This window comes from Hippopotamus amphibius, chromosome 4, assembly GCF_030028045.1.
Source record: "Hippopotamus amphibius kiboko isolate mHipAmp2 chromosome 4, mHipAmp2.hap2, whole genome shotgun sequence".
In the NCBI taxonomy this organism is placed as follows: domain Eukaryota; kingdom Metazoa; phylum Chordata; class Mammalia; order Artiodactyla; family Hippopotamidae; genus Hippopotamus; species Hippopotamus amphibius.
The window spans coordinates 129,647,269-129,673,045 of NC_080189.1; the positions used below are offsets into that span (position 1 = coordinate 129,647,269).

General features: G+C 38.4%; 1 protein-coding gene across 1 annotated transcript in view; it reads right to left on the reverse strand.

Annotated features, from left to right (window-relative positions):
- The window catches only part of ITGA8 (integrin subunit alpha 8), a 171,380-nt gene that overhangs the window by 114,876 nt on the left and 30,727 nt on the right, over positions 1-25,777 (reverse strand). Inside the window, exons 5-11 of the mRNA XM_057732743.1 lie at positions 20,330-20,391; positions 19,246-19,291; positions 15,325-15,450; positions 14,078-14,122; positions 11,709-11,752; positions 10,221-10,277; positions 7,229-7,281 (exon numbers count right to left, since the gene is read on the reverse strand). Of these exons, the coding sequence (XP_057588726.1) occupies positions 7,229-7,281; positions 10,221-10,277; positions 11,709-11,752; positions 14,078-14,122; positions 15,325-15,450; positions 19,246-19,291; positions 20,330-20,391 (433 nt within the window). The remainder of the gene's footprint in view (positions 1-7,228; positions 7,282-10,220; positions 10,278-11,708; positions 11,753-14,077; positions 14,123-15,324; positions 15,451-19,245; positions 19,292-20,329; positions 20,392-25,777) is intronic.

The following is a 25,777-nucleotide window of genomic DNA, read 5'->3' on the forward strand; positions in this document are numbered from 1 at the left end:
CAATTTAATGGGTCTTGACAAGCAATTATAAAAAATGAAATAGAATACAATAGAAAATGAGTGAATGCATTACACATAATGAGGGTGAATAATGTTCCATGAAACTTTTTGTTTCAGTTGTGTGTGTGTAGTAGGTTGCAATGTCAAATATATTTCTGATTTTGAACCCACAGGGCCAAAAAAATCATTGAAAAATCACTGTAGTAGGCCATGTGTGCTCTTAGGCTATTTCACAATTTGTCAAACCCTTGTTTTGAATATACCCAATTCAAGTTTAAAGTTTAAAAATATTTATTGGTAAAGATGTTCTTCACTGAGCTTGCAAAAAGTAGCTGTGTAACAGACTGGATGCCATTCTAAGAATATATAATAGGTATAAAGTATATCATATTTTACACATATACATTTAATCTCAAACAAGAACAATGATGAAGTAATATTTATGATGGGGTTTTCACTAAAAGCCATCTTTTCTGTTTGGTTCATGTTGGTGGTTCGGATGAAATCTAAGTTACTATGTAAAGGCGTTTTATAAAAGTAGGATATATACACTAAATTTCATCTTATCTGAAATGTCTAATGTTTGAGCACAGTTTTCTTTAAATCTCTGTGTAGCATTCACACCGGTTTTGTCTCTTTTTTATGTCTACAAAAAAATACTATGTCCACTCTAATAATACAATACAATGCAAGGTGCAGGTTCTCATCCTATCATCATATGGTGATAAAGAGACAGAGAGGACGAGGGAACCCATCAATGAGAATATTCATTATGAAGAATCTGAATTCAAGTTTGTATAGCCAAATGGTGTTTAATGTATTGACTTAGCACAGAAACTTTTCTGTCTCTTCTTTTTTCCCAATAGTCCATAGTGCATGCTAATACCTGTGACTGACTTTCAGAATGTACTTATTTATTAAGAGAATGCAGGTTAGGAGGCTGTATATTAGAATTGATATCTAATTGAAATAATTGTTTTTTGATAGGCGAGAACGAATATAGCTTATTAATTACATTACAGAAATCAATTTAATTTGTAACTTCTTTATGTTTTAATTTTCTAGATTTTCTACTTAATTGAATCATAATGATTTCTCCTCTATGAGACAACCCACTTGGCCTAAATCTAGCACCAAAACACTTACTTCGAGCTACTTCCTTTCAAATAAATTTTCTCTAAAATGCTCTCAAGTTAACTAACTGCTAAGAATCTCTCTAAATTCAGTTCCTTTTGGCCTTCAGAGGCCAGAAACAATCCAATGGATTAAATTGTAATTCTGTGAATTTCTGAAATAGTATAAATATTATAAGTTCCAAAAAGCCACGAGAAAATAAAAAACAGATTTGCTTGCTTAGGTTCAAGAAGAAAATACTATCTCCCTTTGTTGTTAAGTTTGTCCAGAAATTCCTAACAGAGTTTACAAAGAAACACTTTAGCTCTGCCTGTCTTAAGATAACTAAACTGAAGTTAATCTTACCAGCTTGTTGATATTTTCAAAATTGTCACAGGCATGACAATATCAACTACCAACCAACATGCATGCATCTGTTTGGTCTAAACGTTTGGAGTCCACTCCTAACACCTGGAGAGTTTTTTAAATAAAAAAGGAGCACTCCCCACCAGTTTATTTATGTGGTCACATTACTTAATGACACTGTCTTTTTTTTTTTCCCCTGCCGGTGAGTTTCGGAGTGTTTGTAGGACTTCGCTTTTGTTGCATAGTGGATAGAGAGGATGACGTATGCTGTGAAAGAATCTTCACTAGGTAGTCTGGTGTACCACAGTACTTAGTTATCTCTAAGATAGAGAACGGGAAGTCTGGTTCACGCCCACAGAATGCTGAGTCCTAACTTCTGAAACAGGCATGATTAACTAGCTGAGTGGTGCTCTTAAACCTATTTTGAGTCACTGTACAACATTCACTCAGCTCCAGGACTTGAAAGATTCAGGCTATTAAAAATAAACAGCTATTGGAAAATTAGAAATTGGGTAAAGAATAGAAATTAAATCTCAGTTCTTGTATGGCAGTCTGCTGATTAATGCTCACTTACGATTCCTTAATCATTGATAAATGCTAGGAAAGCTAGAAAGGGCTTTGAATTTAAAAAAAACCATAGGACTTAGAGACTAAAATTATTTGAGTTAAACTAATGACTCAATAAAATGCAGCAGCCTAGTATGGCTATTTTTAATATTATCAAAAAAACTGATTTTTCTTATATCCCATGATGCTAAAAACCATTCAGAACTGAATTTTTTGTCAGTCAGTTGTGTCTAGCATCATGAAAGACAGTCTTAAAAGTCTTTAGGTGAAAATAACTGCAATTATGACTTTATATTTTTATAAAGTGGAAGTATGACCTTGTTTATGAAATTAATGGAAATTAATAAAATGCACACTTAATAAACAGTTTCTTATCAACAACCAAAACAGAGTAAAAACTTAAACACAAGTATATGCTATTCTTCTACTGCAGCCCTTATTTAAGGTCATTGAAACCTCTATGTATTCTGTATGTGTATATGTATATCTATACACATGTATATATATAGACAATATCTATGTTTTTACATATATACTTATATAGATAGATCTATATGTGCGTATATATGTGGAATCTATAAAGTAAAATTCAAAGAAGTAGAGAGTGGCACTTACCAGGGGTGGGGAGGTTGGGGAAATGGGGAGATATTGGTCAAATGATACAAAGTTGCAGCTATATAGGATGTATAAATTCTAGAGATCTAATGTACAGCATAGAGGTTATAGTTAATAATACTGCATTATATGCTGGAAATTTGCTAAAAGAGTAGATCTTAGGGGCTCTTACTACACACACACACACACACACACACACACACACACACACACACACACACACACACACACGGTAACTATGTGATGAATGGACCACACAGTTAGACGGATATAGATGACTCGGATGGATATATTAATTAGATTGAACACAGTGATCATCTCACTATGTATACTTACATCAAAACATGTTGTCCACCTTAAATACATAGTTTTTTATTTAAAAAATATTTAAAGGTTATTGGATTTCTTCAGTGATTAGTATACGAATTTATCTGTTTCCCAATTTTTAAAAGTAAGTGAGAGGCATGTCAGTCATTGTACTCACTTACTAGATTGAAAATTCTTAATCCTTATAGATATTAAACCCTTGAAGGCTGAAATTATATATGTTTCCCTACTAGGTATTTTATAGAGCTTAGTAAAGAGCTCTCTGTGTATAGTGAACAAAAAATGTCTAGGGTAAGTCAGCAGAAGTTCTGTGAACTAATCAAGGCCTTCCTCTACTTAGTGTGTGCTCTTGGGCAATTCACTTCACTTTTGTGGCTGTTTCCTCATTGGTGAATTTTAGGTAGTTTCATTGGATTGTAGCACAGATCATCCTATGTTATTAGACTTACTACAAATGAAGATACTTTGAGAGAAATAAAAACATTGTCTGCTAATCATTCATGATAGAGATAAAATGTGGTTGCTTAATAGGATATCAATTCCTACAGTTTCAGTGGCCAATAGAGATTTCTGCATTTGAAACTGCAAACCAACTGGGAAGACTCAATATATCAAATCTGGGAAAACTTTATCTGAGATAGAGATTTGTGTTTGCTGCAAATCCCATACAGCCTTAGGGTCCCTGCTAGAAATCTTGTCAGAAATTGAGAATGACAAAAGCACACTCTCTCAAAACAAGGCCACATGTGTCCGGACATGAAGCCATCACAGGTGCTTAGGAAAAGTCACCAACACATGCATGATTTGCTGCCTGTCTTTTCTTGTTCTGCTAAGATTTCTGAGGGATTAGAGGTTTATGTGTCTGCCCTGATGGGTTGTTCTGGACCTTTCCTGGGGATGAATATACACCCCAGGAGGTAAGGACACTGACTGTCATGGAAATTAGTGGTTTTCAGGCCCCCATCCTGGGATCAAGTATAAACCTAGAAACACAAGATGCCATGTTTTCCCTATTCGTGTCTATTCGAAAGCCGACAATATCAAGTGATTGTTCTAGAAACACAGGTGCTGCAAATATGATGGCAAATTATATCTGCATTATTGTAATCTCAGACTTCATGTGAGTTCTCTGTCTCTATTTGAGATGAAAGATTCTCAATGGCTTCCAGAAGCACACTCATTGATTACAGAACCATGAATGTACATTCATCTAAGTAATTAGAGCAGCAAACAATATACAGACTGAGACTCTATAGGCACTTTCTTCTTTAAGAATGACAATATTAAGATAATAGATGTGTTTTTCAATGCAATCTAAAGAATTCAGAATATACTGCCTAATAAAAAGAAATAATGTGTGTAGCAATTTTTAAGAACAAGAAAGAACAAATCATCACTGAAAAATTCCTGTGTTTGAAACCAATGAGGTCCTTTTCTCACAAGTTTTTTTTTTTCCTTAACATGGCAAAAAAAAAAAAAAAAAAAAGATGTCTTATAAACATTGTCACAAAACATTTCTTTAGACTAGAATGAATGTGTTTCCAGGAAGGAGACAGTGCCCTGCAGGGCATATTTTGACACTGGGGGCAAGCTGAAAGGATTGAAAAGGGAGTGAACTACAGAAGCAAACACACTGAGTTTCCTTTTGTGCCCTATAAATGTTGCCTGGCTCCTAGGAGAGAAGCCCTCATGCGTGTTGCGTTGGTACCTGTTGATGGAAGCATGTCTACACTTATCCCAAGGGCCACTGTCAGATTTTTTGTTTTCACTAAAGAATGGGCTTCTAAATCTGGACAGTACACCATGTTTTGGATTTAAGTCCTTCCTCCAGCATTTTCTTTCTAAATGACTAAAAGGCTCTGATAACAGATACAGTCCAACCAGGTTGCACATTTCGGATGGTGGTCCTAATTGTTACTTTCTTTCCACAACTCAGACAGCCCAAGCTTAAAGCAACTTCATTTTCAATTATCTGCTTCCAGGATAAGATTGGGTCCAAATATCCCTTCAAAATAAACCCAGAGTGCAAGCAATTCTACTCTTCCTGCCACTGCTCTGGTCCAAGCCACCGTCCGGCCTCACCTGACCAATGGCAGTGGGCTCCAGAAGGACTCATGTGCTTGGAGACCCACCGAACAGAGCATGGCTGCTAAAACTGAAGTGGGAGCAGGCCACTCCCTTGCTTAGACTCCTCCAGGGGTCCTCAAGATGATGTGTCCTTCTTGGAAACACTCATTCTCTCCACCGCAGAGTCTGTGTGGCACTGTGTAAAGCAGTCTGGAGTAAATGCAGTGACTTGCAAACTTTCTCTCCAAGCCGCTTTGATATTCCTTGACTATGCCCGCAGCTCCTGTCTCCTCTGGGAATTTGAACACTTCGCTATATGTACTATCGTGTTTTGCTCCTTCATCTAACCTAACATGCAGGCCTTCCCTGTTTACCTGATTAAAAATTCCCTCCCTCCCAATTTTTTCTATTCCCCTGTTTTGGGTTTTTTTTTTTAATTTCACGAACAGACTTTATTTTTTAGAGCAGTTTTAGGTTCAAAGCAAAATTGAGCATAAAGGACAGACAATTCTTGCATATCCCCAGCCACAGACACAGCCACCCCCACTGTGAACATCGCACACCAGATGCTACATTGGTTACAACTGATGAACCTACATGGACACATCATCATCACCCAAAGTCCACAGATTACATTAGGGTTCGCTCTTGGTGTACATTCTGTGGGTTTGGAAAGATGTATAATGCCATGAATCCACCACTGAAGTATCATACAGAATACCTTCACTGCCCTGCAAGTCCTCTCTGCTCCATCTAACTCATCCCTGTTTTCACCACTAACACCTGGCGACCGCTGATCTTTTTACTGTCTTCATAGTTTTGTCTTTTCCAGAATGTCATCTAGTGGTATTATATGGAATGAAGCCTCTTCATACTGGCTTCTTTCAGTTAGTAATACGCATGTAAGTTTCCTCCGTGTCTTTTCATGGGTTGATAGTTTGTTTCTTTTTAGCACTAAATAATATTCCATTGTCTGGATAGACCACAGAATACCTAATGCATTTACCTGCTAAAGGACATCTTGATTGCTTTTAGCCCTTCTGGTTTTATTTTTTTCCTACATAGTGCTCATCACCATCTAACATAATCTTTATTTGACTTATCTATTTTTTGTCCGTAGCTCCCACCCCAACTATAATATAACCTTTATGAGGGTGGGGGTTTTGGTTTTGTTCTCGGCTATATCCCAGCATCTAGGACAGTGCTGGTGTATAGAAGATGTTCAAGAAATATATGCTGAATGAAAGAACAATAAAAAGATGTTTTCCAAAAGGTACAAAAGTTACCAAATTTCTCTCCAATCATACGGCACCACATAATAAAGTATATCTCTAGCTATACAAAGGTCATAGTTCATGTCTATCAATGATATATCTAAAGTGTTTAGCCCAGATCCTGTAACATAGTTAAGATTTTTCAGATATTTGCTTCTTAAAAAATGAGCTCCATGAAAGCAGAGACCCATTCTTCCTTATTCATTGCTCTATTCTGGGCACCCAAGAACAATGCCTGGCCTATAGTAGGTGCTCCAACAATATTTACTGAATGGATAACCATTTCATCTCAATTTATTGGTTTTCTCATTTAATCATTTGTTTTAATCTGTCAGGTGGTTTTAGAGGATCAGACAGATGCTTAATAATAATTTTCTTTGAAGTAATGACTTAAACACAACCATAATTTATCATGCCATTTGATCCAAGCTCAACTGTAATTTACTGCCTAAACTGAAAAAATAACATTATTATTTCATCTTCTGCATGGGTGTCACTAGTATGTTGGTTAAAGCACTGTCAGGAGAAGAAAATATTTATGTGCAAATGTTTTATGAACATATCACATGCTAAAGGGTGAAAAGAGACAGGTGAGCAAATTCCTCAATAGCTGTGGGTTTCAAATGGCCAAGGACTAATCAATTCATAAAATTAAAGATAAAACTAAGCAAAATTGTTCTTTCTTAGAAGTGGCAGATGTGGTAAAGACATAAAAAAATGATGATAGAGAATTCTTTAGTAGATGTATCCTTTTGCCCTGAACTTAAAAAAAAGTTAAAACAAGAGAGCCTCTATCTTGTTGAGTAAGTATGGAAGGCTGTATTTCATGAAGGAAAAAACATAACATCTTTAAGGATGAATATAATATCCGGTGAGAGAGGAAATTCTTATAAACTTACCCATCATTGTTAACATCTGATACTGCAATTGTGTATCCAAAATAAGATGCCATCTGCAAAGCAAAACCATAAGATGACATATTTTGTGTTCAAAATGTCACTTTTATAGCCAAAGCTCAATTTTCCCTGAAAGATTAGCCACACTGCAACACATTTGTGCATTTAAATTCATAGACCCTTGGACATGGACAGAGTCTTTGAGTCATTTAGTTTAACCCCTGACCTAATGCATAATAGTTCTTCACGACACTTCCAACATCTGCTCAGACATCCTCTGTAGATGTTCAACAATCAGCCCATTCAACTTGTAGCTACAACTATAGAATATTCTTGGCTAAAATTGGTCCCTCTGTAATGTCTAGTTTTTATTCCTCCTACCTAGTTGTGCCATCTTGAATGTCACAGGATAAATCTAATTCATTTCCATATGAAACCTCATATGGAAATGTTTTCAGCTGGCTCACCATCTTTCTTAGAGATACAACATGTGATACCAAAGGAAAGATGATACCCCATGAGCACACTGACAGGAGAAGATAAGTAGGACGGACACTCTATGCTTTGGACTCTTTATATCATTGAAACATAATAATTTGGGGGTAAACCACGTCTCAGTGTCAATTCATATTGAGTCTATCATCTGCTAAGGTTTCTGAGTCTTTTCTGAGTGTAACCCATGTGCCTAATCACTCTACATTCTAGCTCTTATATTTTTGTTTTCAAACGATATTTTTAAGATTTATAAGCTTTTCAGATGTGGCCCGTAGTTTTAGCTTGCCAAGATTTTTCGATTCCATATTCTGCCACCCAATGCTTTAGCTAATTTAGCCTCCCATCACCTGCAGATTTAATCAGCCTACAGTCCACTAGAAGGTGTGCTCCATGGAAGGTAGAGATTTTGGTCTGTGTCGCTCATTCTTCTCTCTGCACTGACCAGTGTTTAGCTCAGGGAAGGTGCTAGGTACTCTTTGCAGAGGAAATAAGGTGAGTTAACAAGCATAACACAATAATTCAATTCTCCTATCTTTTTTCCCTATTCCAAATGTATACAGCTGCTATAGACTGAATGTCTGTGTCTCTCCTCAAATTCAAATATTGAAACCTAACCTCCAATGTAATGGTATTAGGCCTTCGGGAGGTGATTAGGTCACAAATGTTGAGCCCTCGTGAATGGGATCAGTGCCCTTATAAATGAGACCCCAGAGAGCTCTGTAGCCCTCCTCCCATCACGTGAGGACACAGAGAGAAGATGGCTGTGGACTAGGAAGTGTGCTCTCACCAGATACCAAATCTGCCTATCCCTTGACCTTAGACTTCCCAGACTTCAGAACTGTGAGATATAAATGTTTGTGGCTTTAGCCACCCAGTCTATGGTACTTTTATGATAGTAGTCCGAATGCACTACGACATGGGTGCCAGGTGCAAAATACTCTTTGCAGAGGAAGTGAATGCCTCATTTAACTGTGTCATGCAAAAACTCAATTCTCCCACCTCTTTTCTCTATTCCAAACACATATGGTGAAATTCATATTCCTGGGTGGCATTGTGTGGTCTTCACTCAGAGGAATTTCATCACTTGTGTATTAAGTTATGAGGTTCAAGATTGCAGAACTAGGTGGTATTGAGGATGAGAAGTTACAGAAAGGCCAAATGTAACAATGGTTAAAGAGCTTCCAGTGATAAAAATGTAAAATGAAAAGACAAAGGAGAAGTCTTGCCAGCTTTTCATGAAACCATTAACTATCACCACTTGGGAATAGTTAAAAATTTATAAAATAGTTCAAAATTTATAAATCCACCCAACCTCACTATCATGCCAGCCTTATATGTCTGTATTTACCACAAGAATATCATGAGAGACACTGTTAAGTGCTTTGTTGAAAATTGCATAGTAATGGATAGACTAAAGCCTCCATTTGGGGGCAGAAATGCCAAAAATGCTCTGTGGTCTCTAAGAAAACTCAGCTTATCATATTTGCTTGACAAATATTGTCAGTATTTGAAAAATATTGATTCCAAAATTTGGAAAACTTAGATTCCAAATTTCTATGTCTAGCTAAGAGTTGAGCATTTCAGGATCTTAAACCTGGATCCTCCTGGGATCCAGTGGGCCAAGATGTAACTTGGCCAGATTCAAACGTGGGGCTTGCTAGATGCTCTGTAACCTGGGCTGGTGGTTAAGAGAGAAAGTTGGTTGCACAGAGAAACGAATTCAACTCACTATTGGCTCCCTTAGACGACAGTACCACATTCATCCTTTAAAAAAAATATGACAAATTTCAACAGGTCACAAAACCCAGGAAAACCCAGGGTAGTGAATGAAGTGTGACCTCAGGCCATGTTTGGTCAGGAGGATGACAGCAGCCTGTTTGTTTTCAGGCAACTGACCCATTGCTAATAAAACTCCAGCCATGACAGTAGGTAAGGGGCAATACCTAGCCCCTGGGAGGAAGGGACCGGAACCAGAGAACTTGTCATCTTCTGTGTAAAGTTGGGATTGGGGAGGGTTCCACTCACTATGAGGATGGGGAGGCAAAACCCAGACCCACTGGCTCTGACCAACATGTGAAACCTACAAGAAGCCTGTGTCTTCTCGGAGGGAAGGCGGGTGCCCAGAGCTCATCACCAGGAGCACTGCATACAGGACTGCAGCATCACAGGACTGCTCTCGGATTTCAGCAATCAGTAGCTTTTGAGCTTTTAAGGAACATATTCTGCCTTTACATCACTTATCATTATCTGAAATCATCATAGGCATTTACTTGTTTGTTAATTAACTGTCATCCCCCCAACTGCCTCCCCTGTACCGATGCGTTAAAGCTGGGATCTTGTCTGTCTGATACGTGGTTATACTGCCAGTGCTCAGAAGAGTTTCCAGCACATAGAAGGTGCTCAGTAAATATTTATTTTATGAATGAGTAAATAACATGAATATTACAATATGCTATTAGTGCAGAGTGACATTCATTATTTGATATTAAAATGTCTTCACCTGTTCACCAGTGAAATTCTGAATAAAGGTCATATCTGTAGAGTTAATGATTGAAACCTGAAATCATAGAAATCAGATAGGTTACATCATTTGGCATAGAATTGGAGAACTTTTTAAAAAGTTTAACAAATCATTTTTAAATTTTTGTGAAGTCATAAATGGTTAACTCTATATATAAAAAAATGTAAGCCCATAGGAGTGATCTTTTAAAAATACAATTGAACTTTTTGTTTGTGGTTAAGTCTGGGATCTTTTCAGACAAAATGCATGCTTACTAATCTGATGTAGAAAAATTTGAATTCAAGAATGCTGAGAGCAACTAATTGGATAGTCGGTTCAATGATCTAATCAAAATTTAGTCTAAATTTAACTTCTGTGTATATGCTATTATGAGAAATTGATGATTATGGCTCTTTGAAAAAAAATGAAATTTGAAAGTGTTATCCATGTAGCAAAAATATGCCTTTTAAATTCTATCCAGACAACCTAAACTCTATACATATTACAAGTTTACCAGACTTAAACATTATTTAAAATGTTTTTCTTTTCATAAGGTTGATTTATTTTCCTTTCCTATTTTTATGATAACTAGTTGTAATGGGTTTGACTAGCATCCCTCCAAAATTCTTATCTACTCAGAACTTCAGAAGGTGACCTTATTTGGAAATAGGGTCTCTGCAGATGAACTAAGTAAAGTTTAGGATCTTGCGATAAAATCATCCTGGGTTTAGGGTGGGCACTGTGTCCAATGACTAGTGTCCTTATAAAAGGAGGAGAGGACACACAGACACAGATGGAAGAAGGCCATATGGAGACCAGGGCAGAGACTGAGGGGAAGCTCCCACATGCCAAGGAAAGGCAGGGCCACCTGAAGCTGGAAGAGGCAGGAAGAATCCACCCCTACATGCATGGGAGGGCGTGGGACCTTGCGGATCACACCTTGATTTCAGCCTTCTGTGAGAGAACTTGAAATGTGAGTGAATAAATTTATGTTGTTATGACCCACCCAGTTTGGAGTCATTTGTTATGACAGCCCTTGCAAACGAATACACTAGTGACATAACAACCGACCTTACTATGTCTACCATATGAGACACATTAAAATGCTGATCATATCAACAATGGGAGCCTCGGCAATTGTTCCCAGATGATGCACAAGGACAGGGTATGTGACCCGTGCAGTCACAAAGGGCCCACGCTCAGAGGAGCCCCACCCTTCGGATAGCCCAGCTGTCACCGTCCTGAAATCCTTAATAATTTTTAACAAGAGGCCAGACATTTTCACTTTACACTGGGTCCCACAAACTACGTAGCTGACCCTGCACACAGATCAGAAAAGAATCTAGCTTCCCTTTTCGTAAGCAAACAGGTGTGAATCAGTAGTGCTCACTGTTAGAGGGCATTTTAAAAGATTCAAAACTAGTATGACACAAAACGTTTCTTTGCATATATATAAAAAAAATCCTGTGATGCATTCTTAGTACTCACGTATCCAAAATTCTGTGCTCCTCTTGGAACCCCAGCAACCAATTCTGTGATGAAAATAGTCATTTAGAAAGTAAATTACATAGTATACTTTAAAGCTATACAACAAATTAGTTAAAGATGCTTTTTAAATGAGTAAATATCATGGATCATGTAGAGAGCTGGAGGTTTGAAGTTACAGTTTTGCACTGGCTTTTGTTTCTGCTACAGACAAAAGAAAACAGAAGACCCAGAGTCATACTTTGAGATTTACCCATCTCCATCACAGCCTCCATGTGTTTCTGCCTCTAGAACATAAGCCTGGTGTCTCAGATCTGTGTGTGATGTGTTGGTTAAACCTCTTACTCTGATTTCTCCAGCTTTCACTGTCTTTTGTACTAGTGTACAAAGTAACAGCTCCTGTCCCACTAACGTGTTCAATTTCAGTCACCTAAGGAAAAGCCACGTACCATACATGATTGGAATGTGGAACAGAATTATAGGACAACCTGGCAGCCAAGGATACACCAGGAAGTGAGGCTTCAATAATAAAGGTAGAAGAAGCAACTCTGGTGAAAAGGGGGCAGCATATTGCAGTACACAGTGATACAGCTCTAGATGCAGAAAGCAGTGGTTTTAGTCCTTGGATCTCTCACAAGCCTGGGATCAATCACTGAACCGGATTTTTTCCAGTCCCCTACAATTGATGGGAGTTGGAACTGCCTGATTATCAAAGATCTTTCCAGCTCTCGTTTCTATAAATCTAAACTATCCTTTGATTTATTGTGGTTAAATTTTTCATTTAATTTCAAGAAAAGGGGCCTGGAAGAGAGTCCCCTTCCATTCAAATTTCCCTTCCCCCAAACCTGCCCCTAAAGGTATAGCATACACTCTAGCATTAATTCTATCCGATGTAATAAACTCTAGCACAGTTGGGCACTCATGCTGTTGGAGCATTCATAATCAGAGGAAATCCATTTGGGCTTAGATGTTGGACTTTTCAGTAGTCAGTTCACTCCTTCAATCAACATTTAGAGCCACCATAGGATACCGCAGGGAGCAAAGACAAAATCCCCTGCTCCATGAAGTTTATACTTTAGTAGGAAGAGGCAGTCAATGCAAAAAGTAGGGTCAATTAAATGGCATGTTAGGAGGGGATGAATATAGTGTAGAAGAACTAAGCAGTAAAGTGCTACTGGGAGTGCTGGAATTGGGATGAGGAGGGAATTATGATTTATTAGGGTGGTCAGAGAAGGTCTTGGCAAGAAGACAACGTTAGCAAGGAATGAAGAAAGTGAGGGAGTAAATAGTAAGGAGATCTGGGAGAAGTATGTTCTAGTCAGAAGGAATAGCAGGTGCAAAGGTCCTGAGGTAGAAGTGTGTCTGGGTTATTCAAAGAACAGCAAGGAGGGCAGGGTATCTGCAGTGAGGAGTAAAGGACAAGGAGATGAGACCAATAGGGGCCTCATGAACAGAGTCTTTTAGGTCATTGTGAAGACTTGGATTTTAGACTGAATAAATTAGAAGTTATTCAGCAAAGAAATATACAATGTGACTTTGTTCCTCAAGGACCATGTTGGCTGCTGGATCTAGGGAAGACTACGGGAGAGCAAAGATGAAAGCAGGGAGGACTAGAAGCTATTGCAATAGTGTTGCTGAGGATCAGAGTGGAAGCTGTGGAGGAGGTGAGAAGTAGTCAGATTCTGGCTGTGTTTTGAGTTTAGTTAGCAGGATTGGCTCATGGATTAGATATGGATGGGGAGTGAGAGAAAGAGCATAGTCCAGGCTGACTTGCAAGGTTTTTTGCTTGAGTAGCTTGGAGGATGGCGTTGCCACTTACTGAGATGGAGCTGACAGAGGGTAGAACATGTTTAAGTGGAAAGATCAGGAGTTCAGGTATAAGCACATTAAGTTTGGAAGAGCCATTCAAATACAGATGTTTGAGTGTTGAGTAGATGTTTACTAGGGGCACCTAAGACAGGCCACAGTCAGATATAATGAAGTTGACTTATGTCAGGATGAGGGTTGTCAACTAAGAAAGATTAAGGGGGATTATCCCATTTGAGATACATGGCAACCACTGCTTCTCACATCCCACGAACATTCAAAATTTGGTTAAAAAAAGAAATCAACCATCACACTGGTAACTTTGGAGCCTGCAGCCTCATATGGCTACAACACAAAGGAATTATTAAATGTAATTCTGATTAAAAGTTTCAGAATTGTTTAAAAATCACATTCCTAAAAGAGCTTTTTAGGTCACTGTACTTTTCCCCATCTTTTATGTTGGGTTGGCCAAAAAGTTCATTCTGGTTTTCCATACCGTGTGGAAAAACCTGAACGAACATTTTGGCCAACCCAACTGCTGGCTTCATTTCAACAATGTCTCTCACCTTGTTGAGAGTCCCCAGTAAATTCCCCAGCAGCAACTGAATATCCTGTTTTAACAAAAAGAAGCGAATCACATGTTTGAAGGCTTTACAGGTCATCTATAGCTATATCTAGAAATATGAAGGCACTGCCATAGTACTACTTTGTGCAGAAATCCTGACAAATACCGTAGCATAAAAGTTTAGGGTTCTATAAGGACAAAAATTAATCAAACCAAGATTTATGCTAAATCTTGGAAGTATAATAGATCTACTACTTTTTAAAATTTATTTGTTTATTTATTTATTGGCTGCATTGGATTTTTGTTGCTACGAGGGCTTTCTCTAGTTGCGGTGAGCAGGAGGCTACTCTTTGTTGCGGTGCATGGGCTTCTCATTGCGGTGCCTTCTCTTGTTGCAGAGCACGGGCTCTAGGCATTCGGGCTCAGTAGCTGTGGCTCATGGGCTTAGTTGCTCCGTGGCATGTGGGATCTTCCTCGACCAGGGATTGAACCCGTAACCCCTACAGGCAGAACCCGTATCCCACTGCGCCACCAGGGAGGCCCTGGATCTGCTACTTCTGAGCCTGGCAACACGATGGGATTCTGAGGTCCCTTTTAGAGGCAGGAAGGCTTCACTGCCCACCTTGGCGTGTGAATGGTGGTTACTGCATTTTAGGAGTCGCTGATTCATCATAATCAGACAAAGACTCTGAAAGGCATCTCTGGTGCTCGGGTTTTGCTATTGCTGATCACCAAGAAGGCCTACTTCCTAATACCTTTAATGATGATTTCCTACAAATTTCACTTGGCTCTAAAGTGAGACGAAGTGATAAAAGATAACACAGTTTTTCAAAGTTCACCAAGGAATCACGATGCCAATATGATATCAGAGGTGGCAAACAACAGTGATGAAATGGCATGGTATGGTTTGCATATAATAAATTTTGAGGACATTCTAGCAACTGGAAAGTCTCTTGCTCTTTCTAGAAACAGGAAAGGTCCACCATCATGTTGCCCAGGTAGTACTGGGCATCCCCACCAGCAAAACATCTTATGTGCAAGAGATTGTCACAGAGCCTATGAGATAGCTACCAAACTACGTAGATTATATATAATGACCGAGTCAAAAGAAAAGAGTCCACTCGAAGCTGGTAAGAAGAGAAAATTTGCATAAGGTGCCAAATATTATCAGATAAGTGCGGAATAAAATTTGCATTTAATACGCTTGTCTCTTGAGAAACCACAAATGTCTTGCGCAGTGGATCTCACCAAGGTAACTATCATCGTAGGAAGCTGGAGCCACTTCTGTCTGCTTTTCTCCAGCCAACTTCCTTAGGATATCCTTGAATGAGTAGTTTGCAATGATGTCTGCGATACTGGCCGTGATCACCTGACCTGTGTTCAAACAAATGAACAGATTAACTGCATGAATGCCAGAGGCAGGCCCTCCCCTTGCAGACACAGGGCGTCTGAAGAACGCACACGCCCTTGAAAATGATCATGAGAGAGCTTGCATTTTCGACAGTGAATTTTCCTGCCTAGCACTAGAACTGCACGCCAACGTTGCTGACAGCTGGTTAGAGCTTTCCATTCTGATAGAAGAACCAAAGATGAACTGTGTAATTTTTTTTTCATGTAACATTTTTTTTTTCTGTTTTTTAAATTAAGGTATAGTTGACTTACAATATTATGTTAGTTTCAGGCATACAGCATAGTGATTCAGTATTTTTATAGACTGTACTCCATTATAGGTTATTACAAGATAACGCATAAATACCCTGTGCTATACAGTGTATCCTTGTCACTTATCTATTTTATATATAGCAGTTCATATCTGTTAATCCAATACTCCTTAATTTTATCTGTAGTCCTCCTGCCTTTACCTTACTTACTTCCTCAACCTCCAAATGATAAACATATCTAAGGGTGGGGATACCTTAGGCAAAATTTATGTGATTCATTAAAAAAAACCTTCACTCAACTACTCATCTCCAATTAAAATATTCTAGAATATTCTAGCTAGAAGAAACATCATCTAGCTTTGAGATCATCTAGCCCCAAATATATCTTCTTACAGGTGGGGAAACTATGGCCTAAAGAGTTTGAGTGCATTCCCTAAGGTCACGCATGTGCTTTTGCTATTAGGATATTCAGCATTACGACTAGTCTTCTTTGACATTCTTTTTTTTTTTTTAATTCTTTAAAAAATTTTTTTAATTTTTTGGCTGTGTTGGGTCTTCGTGCTATGCATGGGCTTTCTCTAGCTGTGGCGAGCCCGGACTACTCTTTCTTGCAGTGTGTGGGCTTCTCATTGTGGTGGCTTCTCTTTTTGCAGAGCATGGGCTCTAGGCACGTGGGCTTCAGTAGTTGAGGTGCACAAGCTCAGTAGTTGTGGCTCACGGGCCCTAGAGCGCTCTCAGTAATTGTGGCACACGGGCTTTGTTGCTCTGTGGCATGTGGGATCTTCCCAGCCCAGGGACTGAACCCATGTACCCTGCATTGGCAGGTGGATTCTTAACCACTGTGCCACCAGGGAAGTCCTCCTTTGGCATTCTAGTAAGACTTTTTGTGTTCTCTCAAAGTACAGATGTATTTTGTATCTAAATTACTTAGTTAATAGATTGTAAAAGATATCAGCTAAGCTAAAGGAATGAATTACATAACCTCTGAATCATTCACATTTTATGCTAAAATATATACATAAAGCATAAACTTATGAGAGTGAAAGGCAGCAAGGCCCAGCAAGATCCAGAATTTTAGCAGAAAGGGAAACCATGGCCACCAACATTGAGATGATAAGAACATTGTCTAATCTCCTCCAAATAAAGTCTGTATCAGAAGTCTTAAAATATGATTGTATTGGGATAGACATGAATACAAAAGATGGCCAGCAATGTTCCACCACAACTTTTATGCATTCTTATATTTATTACGGACATCTAAGGAAAAAGTGTGATCTCATGCTCTCTGGGAGAAAACTGGAGAAATGCTTTCAAGAGACTAACATTTAATATTAACTTTAAAGCCAAATTATTCTTTGGGAATTCACACATTCCCACAGTCTTTCTGTTTGAAGTTCCAAAAGAATAAAACTGTTAAACCAGGCCATAAATATCTCCAAGTGACCATGCCTGAAATGACTGTTCTTATATTAAGACAATTGTATTTAGATATGAGTTTCTGAACAACGTCTGTAGAATTTGCCAATTTTCTCTGAGTTAAAGCTAAATATCCCTTCCCCTCCTCCCACAAACACACTGTCTTTGCTTGTTTCCTTTAGTTGCTTCTATAAATATTATAATCTTAAGACTGAGTAAAATTTTAAATTATCTGTCTCAGACAGATGCTTCTCTATCCCCTTGATACTGCTAATTATTTTATTTTATTTTTTATTTTATTTTATTTTTTAAGCTCTTTATTGGAGTATAATTGCTTTACACTGTTGTGCCAGTTTCCACTGTACACCAAAGTGAATCAGCTTTATTTATACATATATCCCCATATCCCCTCCCTCCCGCGACTCCCTCTCACCCTCCCTATCCCACCCCTCTAAGTCATCACCCATCATAGAGTTGATCTCCCTGTGTTATGCAGCAGCTTCCAACTAGCCATCTATTTTACTTCACTCAACTATTTCTCTCTCTCACATTCTACTCTATCTTTATTCCAAACTTTACTTCCAAAGTCAAGTCTGCGTTCTCTGTAATCTCTCTTTAGGCATCTCATTCACATCCACAGTTATCACCACTAGGCTAGCTTTTATTTTAGCCTAGATACCTTCTCTGAGTTTAAGCCCATACATCTAAATACTTCTGTGAAAAATCTTGGACATCTCAAACACGTTCATACCCAACATAACCAAAAGCAAACACATCATCTTCTTTCCCTAACCCCCTCCAAACCCGTTCTCTTCCAGCGTTCTCCATCTCAGGGACTGGGTCCCACCTACAGCCCTTCAGTTACAGAAGTCAGAAACATATCCTTGACATCCTCTCCATTCACCTGCATATATCCAGTCCATCATCTAAGCTGTTTATTCTGCCTCCAAAGTATCTCTCAAATTCCTCCCCTTTCTCAGTCTGTACTAGGACCACTCTAAGAAGCAAACGTCTTCTTCTGAACCTTAGAGCTGGTTTACCTTATAGACTTAGAACTAGCTTATAACTACATAACTAGTTTGCTGATACTTTACTTTGGCCAACTTCTGATCCGTTTTCCACACTGCAGCGAGTGATCTTTGCAAAACACACATCTGATCATAGCATCCTATGCTTCAGATTCTCCAGTGGTTTCCCTTTATTCTCAGAACAAATAGCACATTCTTACTCTACCTAAGGCAATCCATTTAAACTCTAACCATCCACGGGGATTTCTCATCGTTTGGGGGATAAAGCCAAAACTGCTTACCTGGGGCTGCCAGCCTGCATGGTGGGGGGCCCCTCCATTCTGCCCAGCAGCTGTTAACTCTAGTCCCCTGACTTCCCTCCATTCTCAGCTCACCAGGCTCCTATATGCCCTAGAACATTTTCACACAACTCTTCCTCTCTTTGCCGAATTACCTCCTACTCAAGGTTCAGAGCTCAGTGCAGGGTTGCTGCTTCCAAATTCGTTGGCCTTAGGGTTGTTGCTGGCTTATGTAACACCTATTTAAGAATTAGAGGAAGTCATCACCCCTGGGCAGATGCCATCCTGCACCTGGGTTCAGGGCTCCCTAAACAGAGCACAGGTTGTATTACATCTGTCAGCCAGCGTTCAGAGGACAAAACACACCTGCATGGGGCCATCCTGGAGACGCCTCCTATGCTCTCATGGCCCCGTCTTGACATGCCTTTCCTTGCTAGTGAGTACCTGAATTTTCTCAAGTACTCATGTGAGTATGCAATTAATACCTGCATTTTTCCCCAAATGCTAACCTCTGTGGATTACTTATTATTTTATCCTTAGCATCTAGTACAAAGCCTGATATGGCCTCCATAGCATTTGGTGAATAAAGGAATTAAGTTGCAACAGTATTTTAAAATATCATTTATATCACAAAGTACAAACTGAAATGATGCTTCCTTCATTGGAGAAAGTACCAATATGGAGATAAAATTAACATAATAAAAAGTCAATACTTGAAGTTACTTATGTTTCTTCTCCTGGTTAGAAACAACATGTGGGCATTTCTTCTCTGCTAACAGAACATACCTTGCCAATAAAAACTTCCAGGGCCTCCAACTATAAGGTCTCCGTTCTACAAAACAGAAATAGCAACAACAATTGGAAAAGAAAAACTGAGATTTTTTTAAAAGGGTGAGAAATCAGTGTTCATAAGCATTGCTGTAACAATCTGTTACACATAAAAAATAATTTTTTAAACGAGGCCCTTATATCTGAGTCATGTAGGTCCTTTTCTTACCTTTTATTGTTTTCAATTATTTAGTGTTATCATATTAAATAATTTTAATTAGATTCAATTAAGGTAAGCAAAATTCTCTCCCCTGAGAATATGTAAATTCAGTTTTTTGGCACTGCCTCGGGTAAGCAAAACATCTACGTTTCATTCTGTGCAGTCTAGCAGACGTGGTCTTTCAAGCCTTAGCAATAAAAAGAAAATTTGGTTTCTGTTTATTTCGAGGCCACAGTAATGCCTGTTTTTTTTCTATACATCTGAAAACCCATGCCTTCCCTAGAGAGAGCAAAAATTCCAGACTAGAAAATATAAATTCTCTTTTTTACTTAAAACCCCACTTTTCATATTCTGCATCCTTACGTTTTAGTGGGGGGTGGGGGGGGGGAAGAAGACAGAGATTAAAATTTCAGATGTTGATGAAATCTGTATTATTTTCAAAACCGTGGAATCTTACTAAATATCGGTTTTTAATTTTGTGAAAGGATATGTGAAATTAACGTTAACATTTCACATTAACACTAATGTGAAATCTAATCAATTACAGCTGAGTTAAATATAGATTCTTGTGATCTTTTTAGAAGCATATTTCTTTACTGAATATTTTAGATTTTCATTTAAAAATGAAGCAAGACTATTGCTTCTCAACCTGTGTATTTCTTTACTATTTAATAGGTTATCATGTGCATAGATTACTTTATTAAAAATGAAGAGCAAACAAAAAAATTTAAAGACGCTGCCATAACAGGCCAGGCATATACCTAAAGGTTCTTTCAGTGGTGGTGGTTATTGGGAGGTGGACATGGGAATGAGAGGTAGAGGGTAAAAAAGAATCAAACAGATGAAAAAAATTTTAGAAGCTATAAGACCAAAAGAATTTACCTTATAAAAATCCAGACTAAATCCTGCTTGGCAGTAACCCTGACCTTCAGGATCAGCATTGCCTGGAATAATCAAAAGATACAAATATTATAATGTCATCATTCCCAAGATGTATTTTAATAACCAGTTCAGGATACACTGATGTTTTCTCTATAGACTTCTAAATTTTAAATGATCAATATGTGTTCTATACTTATTTTTTAAATTTACTGCAAGTAATTTCTTAAGCACATTTCAATCTGTTTTCTAGTCCAAATGGCACTGTGATTCTATAGTAAGAGCAATAGGAATAACGTTCCTTGGAGTTATGATATTGGGTTTTACAACTCATGTTTGTTTGAAGAAATAAAACCTGCATCTCTCAACTATGTTCCCAACTCCCCAAGTGGCAATAATGTGTTTCAGTGGTGCCTACGTGTTCCCTTTTTTTTTTAAATAAATGGCTGTGATTGGTCTTCCTTGCTGTGCATGGGCTTTCTCTAGTTGTGGCAAATGGGGGCTACTCTGTTGTGATGGGCAGACTTTTCATTGCAGTGGCTTCTCGTTGCGGAGCACAGGCTCTAGGCACGTGAGCTTCACTAGTTGTGTCACCCAGACTCCGTAGTTGTGGCTTGTGGGCTCTAGAGCACAGCCTCAATAGTTGTGGTGTACGGGCTTAGTTGCTCCACAACATGTGGGATCTTCCCAGACTAGGGCTCGAACCCATATGCCCTGCATTGGCAAGTGGATTTTTAACCACTGTGCCACCAGGGAAGTCCCTCTGTGGTGCCCACGTGTTCTGAGTAAAGCAATGCCTTGAGAAAGACAGAGCTAAATTTGGTCACCTGGGTGGACACTTTCTGCTGGGGTCACCAATAAGAGTTTTAATTTTCATGATCTCTAATAGGAAATTAAATTCACATTCTTCTAGTATCATTACATAAATTTGGACATTGCATTTCTGGTCACAATGCATCTCATAGGGACACTAGTGTTCACAAAAGAGAAAACTCTCTAGCAATGGCTTATTTTATTTTTTAAATTTTTTAATCATTTTTGTCTGCATTGGGTCTTCTTTGTTGCACACGGGCTTTCTCTAGCTGTGGAGGCTACTCTTTGTTGCAGTGGGTGGGCTTCTCATTGCAGTGTCTTCTCTTATTGCGGAGCATAGGCTCTATGGCCTTCAGTAGTTGTGGCGCACGGGCTTAGTTGCTCTGCGGCATGTGGGATCTTCCCAGGCCAGGGACTGAACCTGTGTCCCTGCATTGGCAGGCGAATTCTTAACCACTGTGCCACCAGGGAAGTCCACAATGGCTTATTTTATACTCTCTGCGATGTAATTCACTAACTGAAAGTCCAGTACGACTTTTTTATTATACAGTTTTTTAAACCACAGGCAGGTCAACATGTGGGTTCCCAGGATATTAGGATCCTGGGATATTAGGGTGAGGAATGTACCACTTGTCACTTGTACTTTAAAAGTGTCCATCACTTCTAAAGTGCTTAAATTAAAACCAAAATATAGTTCAGTAGAGGGAATCTCAGTTATTATACAGTTAGATGCAAACATGCAAATAATTACTCCTTTCTTATCAAGGATATTCCTGAATGGAAACTAAAATAAGGGGGCAGGAAAGGAAATGTACATCATCACAGGAAAAACTTAGAGGCTGGACATGTGTCTGTTTCCGAAGCTTTTTGAAATGGATCTGGCCTTTCCAGCTTTTCCTAGAATGTCTTCTGTTTTTTCTTTTCTCTGGTGAGTACTTAGCTAATTTTAGCACTGTCATCAGCCGTTCTTTCCAGATGCTCCCTTTATATTTTAAAATACTTTTTTACCTCATATACTGTATTATTTGATGATCTGTTTTTAATTCAAATGTCAGTTGATGCTTTGTGTGTTTTTCTAAGCTAAGTTTTTTTTCAGCTTTACTGAGTTATACTTAATATACAAAACAAAAGCGCACATCTTAATGTGTACATTTTGATGAGTTTAGACATATGCCTGATGCCACGATAGCACCACCACAATCAAGGGAATAAACGTACGCGTCACCTCCAAAAGATTTCTTGTGTCCCCACCCCCAAGCAAATATTGCTTTCCTGTTAATTTTTTTGTGGTGAAAACACTTAACATGGGATCTGTCTTAACAAACGTTTAGTGCACAGTACCTTACAATATATTTTATTTTAACAATATTTTGTGGTTTATAATTATGAATGCTGTGAAGTTCCTTAAAGTCTCATCTGTATAACCTCAAATGTCCAGGTACCATTTTCCTAGAGGTTCATGTGTGAAAATATTTGTATGCACCCAGAAATATATATGAATACTTGATATATCATTATGTGAACATAGTAATATGTAATCTTGACTATATTTAAGAAATGTATTTTAATGCATAAACCTTTTTATAAATCCTTTTGAAAATCAACTCTGGCTTTTTCAAGACTGTAAATTATTCAGAAAGGAAGAAACAAGACCATTCTTTGAAATCATTTTGCTTCAAAACAAGAAACTGAAAAAATTAAGAGAAAACACTAATTTTTCATATTCAATGAGAAAATAACCAACTTCAAATGTTGAAGTGGTTATTATGGTAGAAAAGGGAGGTTATTTCCTTTCAATGTAAGCTTTTCTTTTAGAATTACAGTTTATGAGAGCTGAAGGAATTTTTCTTCCCGGAACTTCAGAGCATCTGTGAACTTTACAATTAGAGTGAACTAAGGAATCCAGAGAATCATGCTATCGTGTTTGGCTTCCCAAGGAGAATGGAAGGGTGTGTGTAAACCATCGCCACCTGAATTATGAATGACCATAAGAGCTATAGGCATGTCATTAATATGAATGAGCAGACTACCACCCAAATTGCTCAAAGTGTCAGTGGAGGGGCTTTGTGGTGTGACACGAACGTGAGAAGCTTCTTGAAATTCGCTTTTGAAAGTAATATTCCTGTTCTGTGATACTGACCATACACTCTTGAACAAGCTGGCTTTGTGTTAATGAACTGTGAACTCCTTGGGGAACACAGGAAGTCTGCTCCTTGGGTGCATTTGAGGAGGAAGTACTCCCAGCAAGAGAGAGACCAGAAGGATGTGAACACTGGAGTTGTGTACTAGAGTGGAAAGAATTCCTGGCCATTTGTTTAGCTATTCTGAAACTCAACATAAACTTTATTTTTACCGTTGTCAAGCTATTCTTTTATTTAGGAAAGTAAATGCTAAATAAATAGACAATGTAATGTACCCATGTAACTCAAAATGTGGAGAGTACTATAATTTAAATTTTTAGATAATGGTTCAAATTCGCCCCGCAACTCTTATCCCACAAGTCTAGATGCCTTGTGCTGTGTTTTAATCCGAGCTCTCCCATCACATGGGCAGTCAGATAAAAGGGCAGAACAAGGAGCAGTGACAAGGTTTCTAAACAATCATCCTTGACGATAGCTGGAATAGGATATATCGTTAAGGCAAGAGGCAAGTGAAGGATGGGCTCATCATTTCAGCTACAATAGTTTACTGCTGTAGGGAGGTATCTTTACCAAATCATGAGAAATATGATATGGATAGGTGTAAAAATTGATGAAAGAAGTTCAGGTTTGAATCTCAGCTCTACCATTAATTTTATGAATAAATTCAGGATTTATCACTCTACCTGATGTTTATCTTTAGCATAATAATAATGACCTCTTACAGAACCCAGGGGCATGACACCTTGAGTGGAACGTGACACAAAATATCCCTCTTAATGGCTGTTGCCTGTGCTTGGAAAGCTCCTGCTTTCCTGCTCCAATAACTGCTAAGAGAAGCCCTTCTCATTGTCCTGTCTACAAAGCTCCTCTCCCCACCCAGGCATATCACTCCCTACTCTCTTGCCTTGCTATATTTTTCTTCGTAGCACTTTTCACTACCTGGCACTTTATTAGAAACTTATTTATTCTTTAAGAAAAGTTTTTGTTGAGATGTAATTGACATGTAACATTATATGAGTCCAAGATGTACAATGTAACAACTCGATGTCTGTATATACTGTGAAATGATTACTACAGTAAGTGTAGTTAACATCCCTCACCCACATCGTTACAATTTTTTAAAGCTCTTAAGATCTACTCTCTTAGCGACTTTGAACTATACAATATCATATCAACTGCAGTCACCGTGCTGTACTGTATACCTTATGTCTTGTAACAGGAAGTTTGTACCTCTTGACCACCTTCACCCATTTAGCCCAGATCCATGCCCCCACCGTTGGCAGCCACCAGTCTGTACTCTTTTTCTGTGAGTTTGTGTTTTTTTAAGATTCTGCATGTAAGTGAGATCATACAGAATATTTATGTTTATCGGACTTATTTCACTCAGCATAATGCCTTCGAGATCCATCCATGTTGGCATAAATGGCAAGATTTCATTCTTTCGCGTGGGTGAATAACATTCCCTTGTGTACATATCCATATTCACGTCTCTATCTATTCCACATCTCCTTTATCCATTCATCCATTGATGGACACTTAGGTTGTTTCCATGTCTTGGCTGTTGTAAATAATGCTGCAGTGAACATGGGGGTACAGTTATCTTTTCAAGATAGTGATTTCATTTCTTTTGGATAAATTCCCAGAAGTGGAATTGCTGGATCTGAACTTATTTATTTATACGTATGCTGTCTCCCTCCCACACTAGAATATAAGTTTTTTGAAGACAGGGGTTTGCTTTCTCTTGTTTTGTGCTTTATTCACTAAATATAGAATAATTAGTGCTGAGTGTATTCAATAAACATGTGTTGAAGGAATACATAATTGAGTCTTATCTATAAAGAGCACCTCTTTTATTTATTTTTTTAAATTTATTTATTTATTTATTTATTGGCTGCGTTGGGTCTTCATGGCTGCTTGCAGGCCACTGCACTGAGAAGCCTGCACACCACAGTCAAGAGTGCAGTGGCTTCTCTTGCTGCAGAGCACAGGTTCTAGGTGCTTGGGTTTCAATAGTTGTATCACGTGGGCTCAGTAGTTGTGGCTTGCAGGCTCTAGAGCACAGGCTCAGTAGTTGTGGCACTCGGGCTTAGTTGCTCTGCGGCATGTGGGATCTTCCCGGACCAGGGATGGAACCCATGTCCCCTGCATTGGCAGGTGATTCTTAACCACTGCACCACCAGGGAAGTCCCAAGAATACCTCTTTTAAAGCCATTTAAAATAAAATTCTGAGTTGACGGACAGATGTGAGGAAGTGGCTGATTTATTTCAGTATTTTAAAACAGGAAGTCATAATCGTCTCCTTGCCAAAATCCTCACCCAAACCCCTCAGAATAAGCTGTTTCACTGCCAGGCCTTTAGATCTTGAAATCTCAGAGGCCTCTTTATGAACCCTCTAATGTCACCGATCCACTCTTTACCTTCATTGTTTGATTTCTGATATTTTCTCATTATCTGGCCTAAATTAATCTTGAAATTTAAAAATATTTACACAGAATGG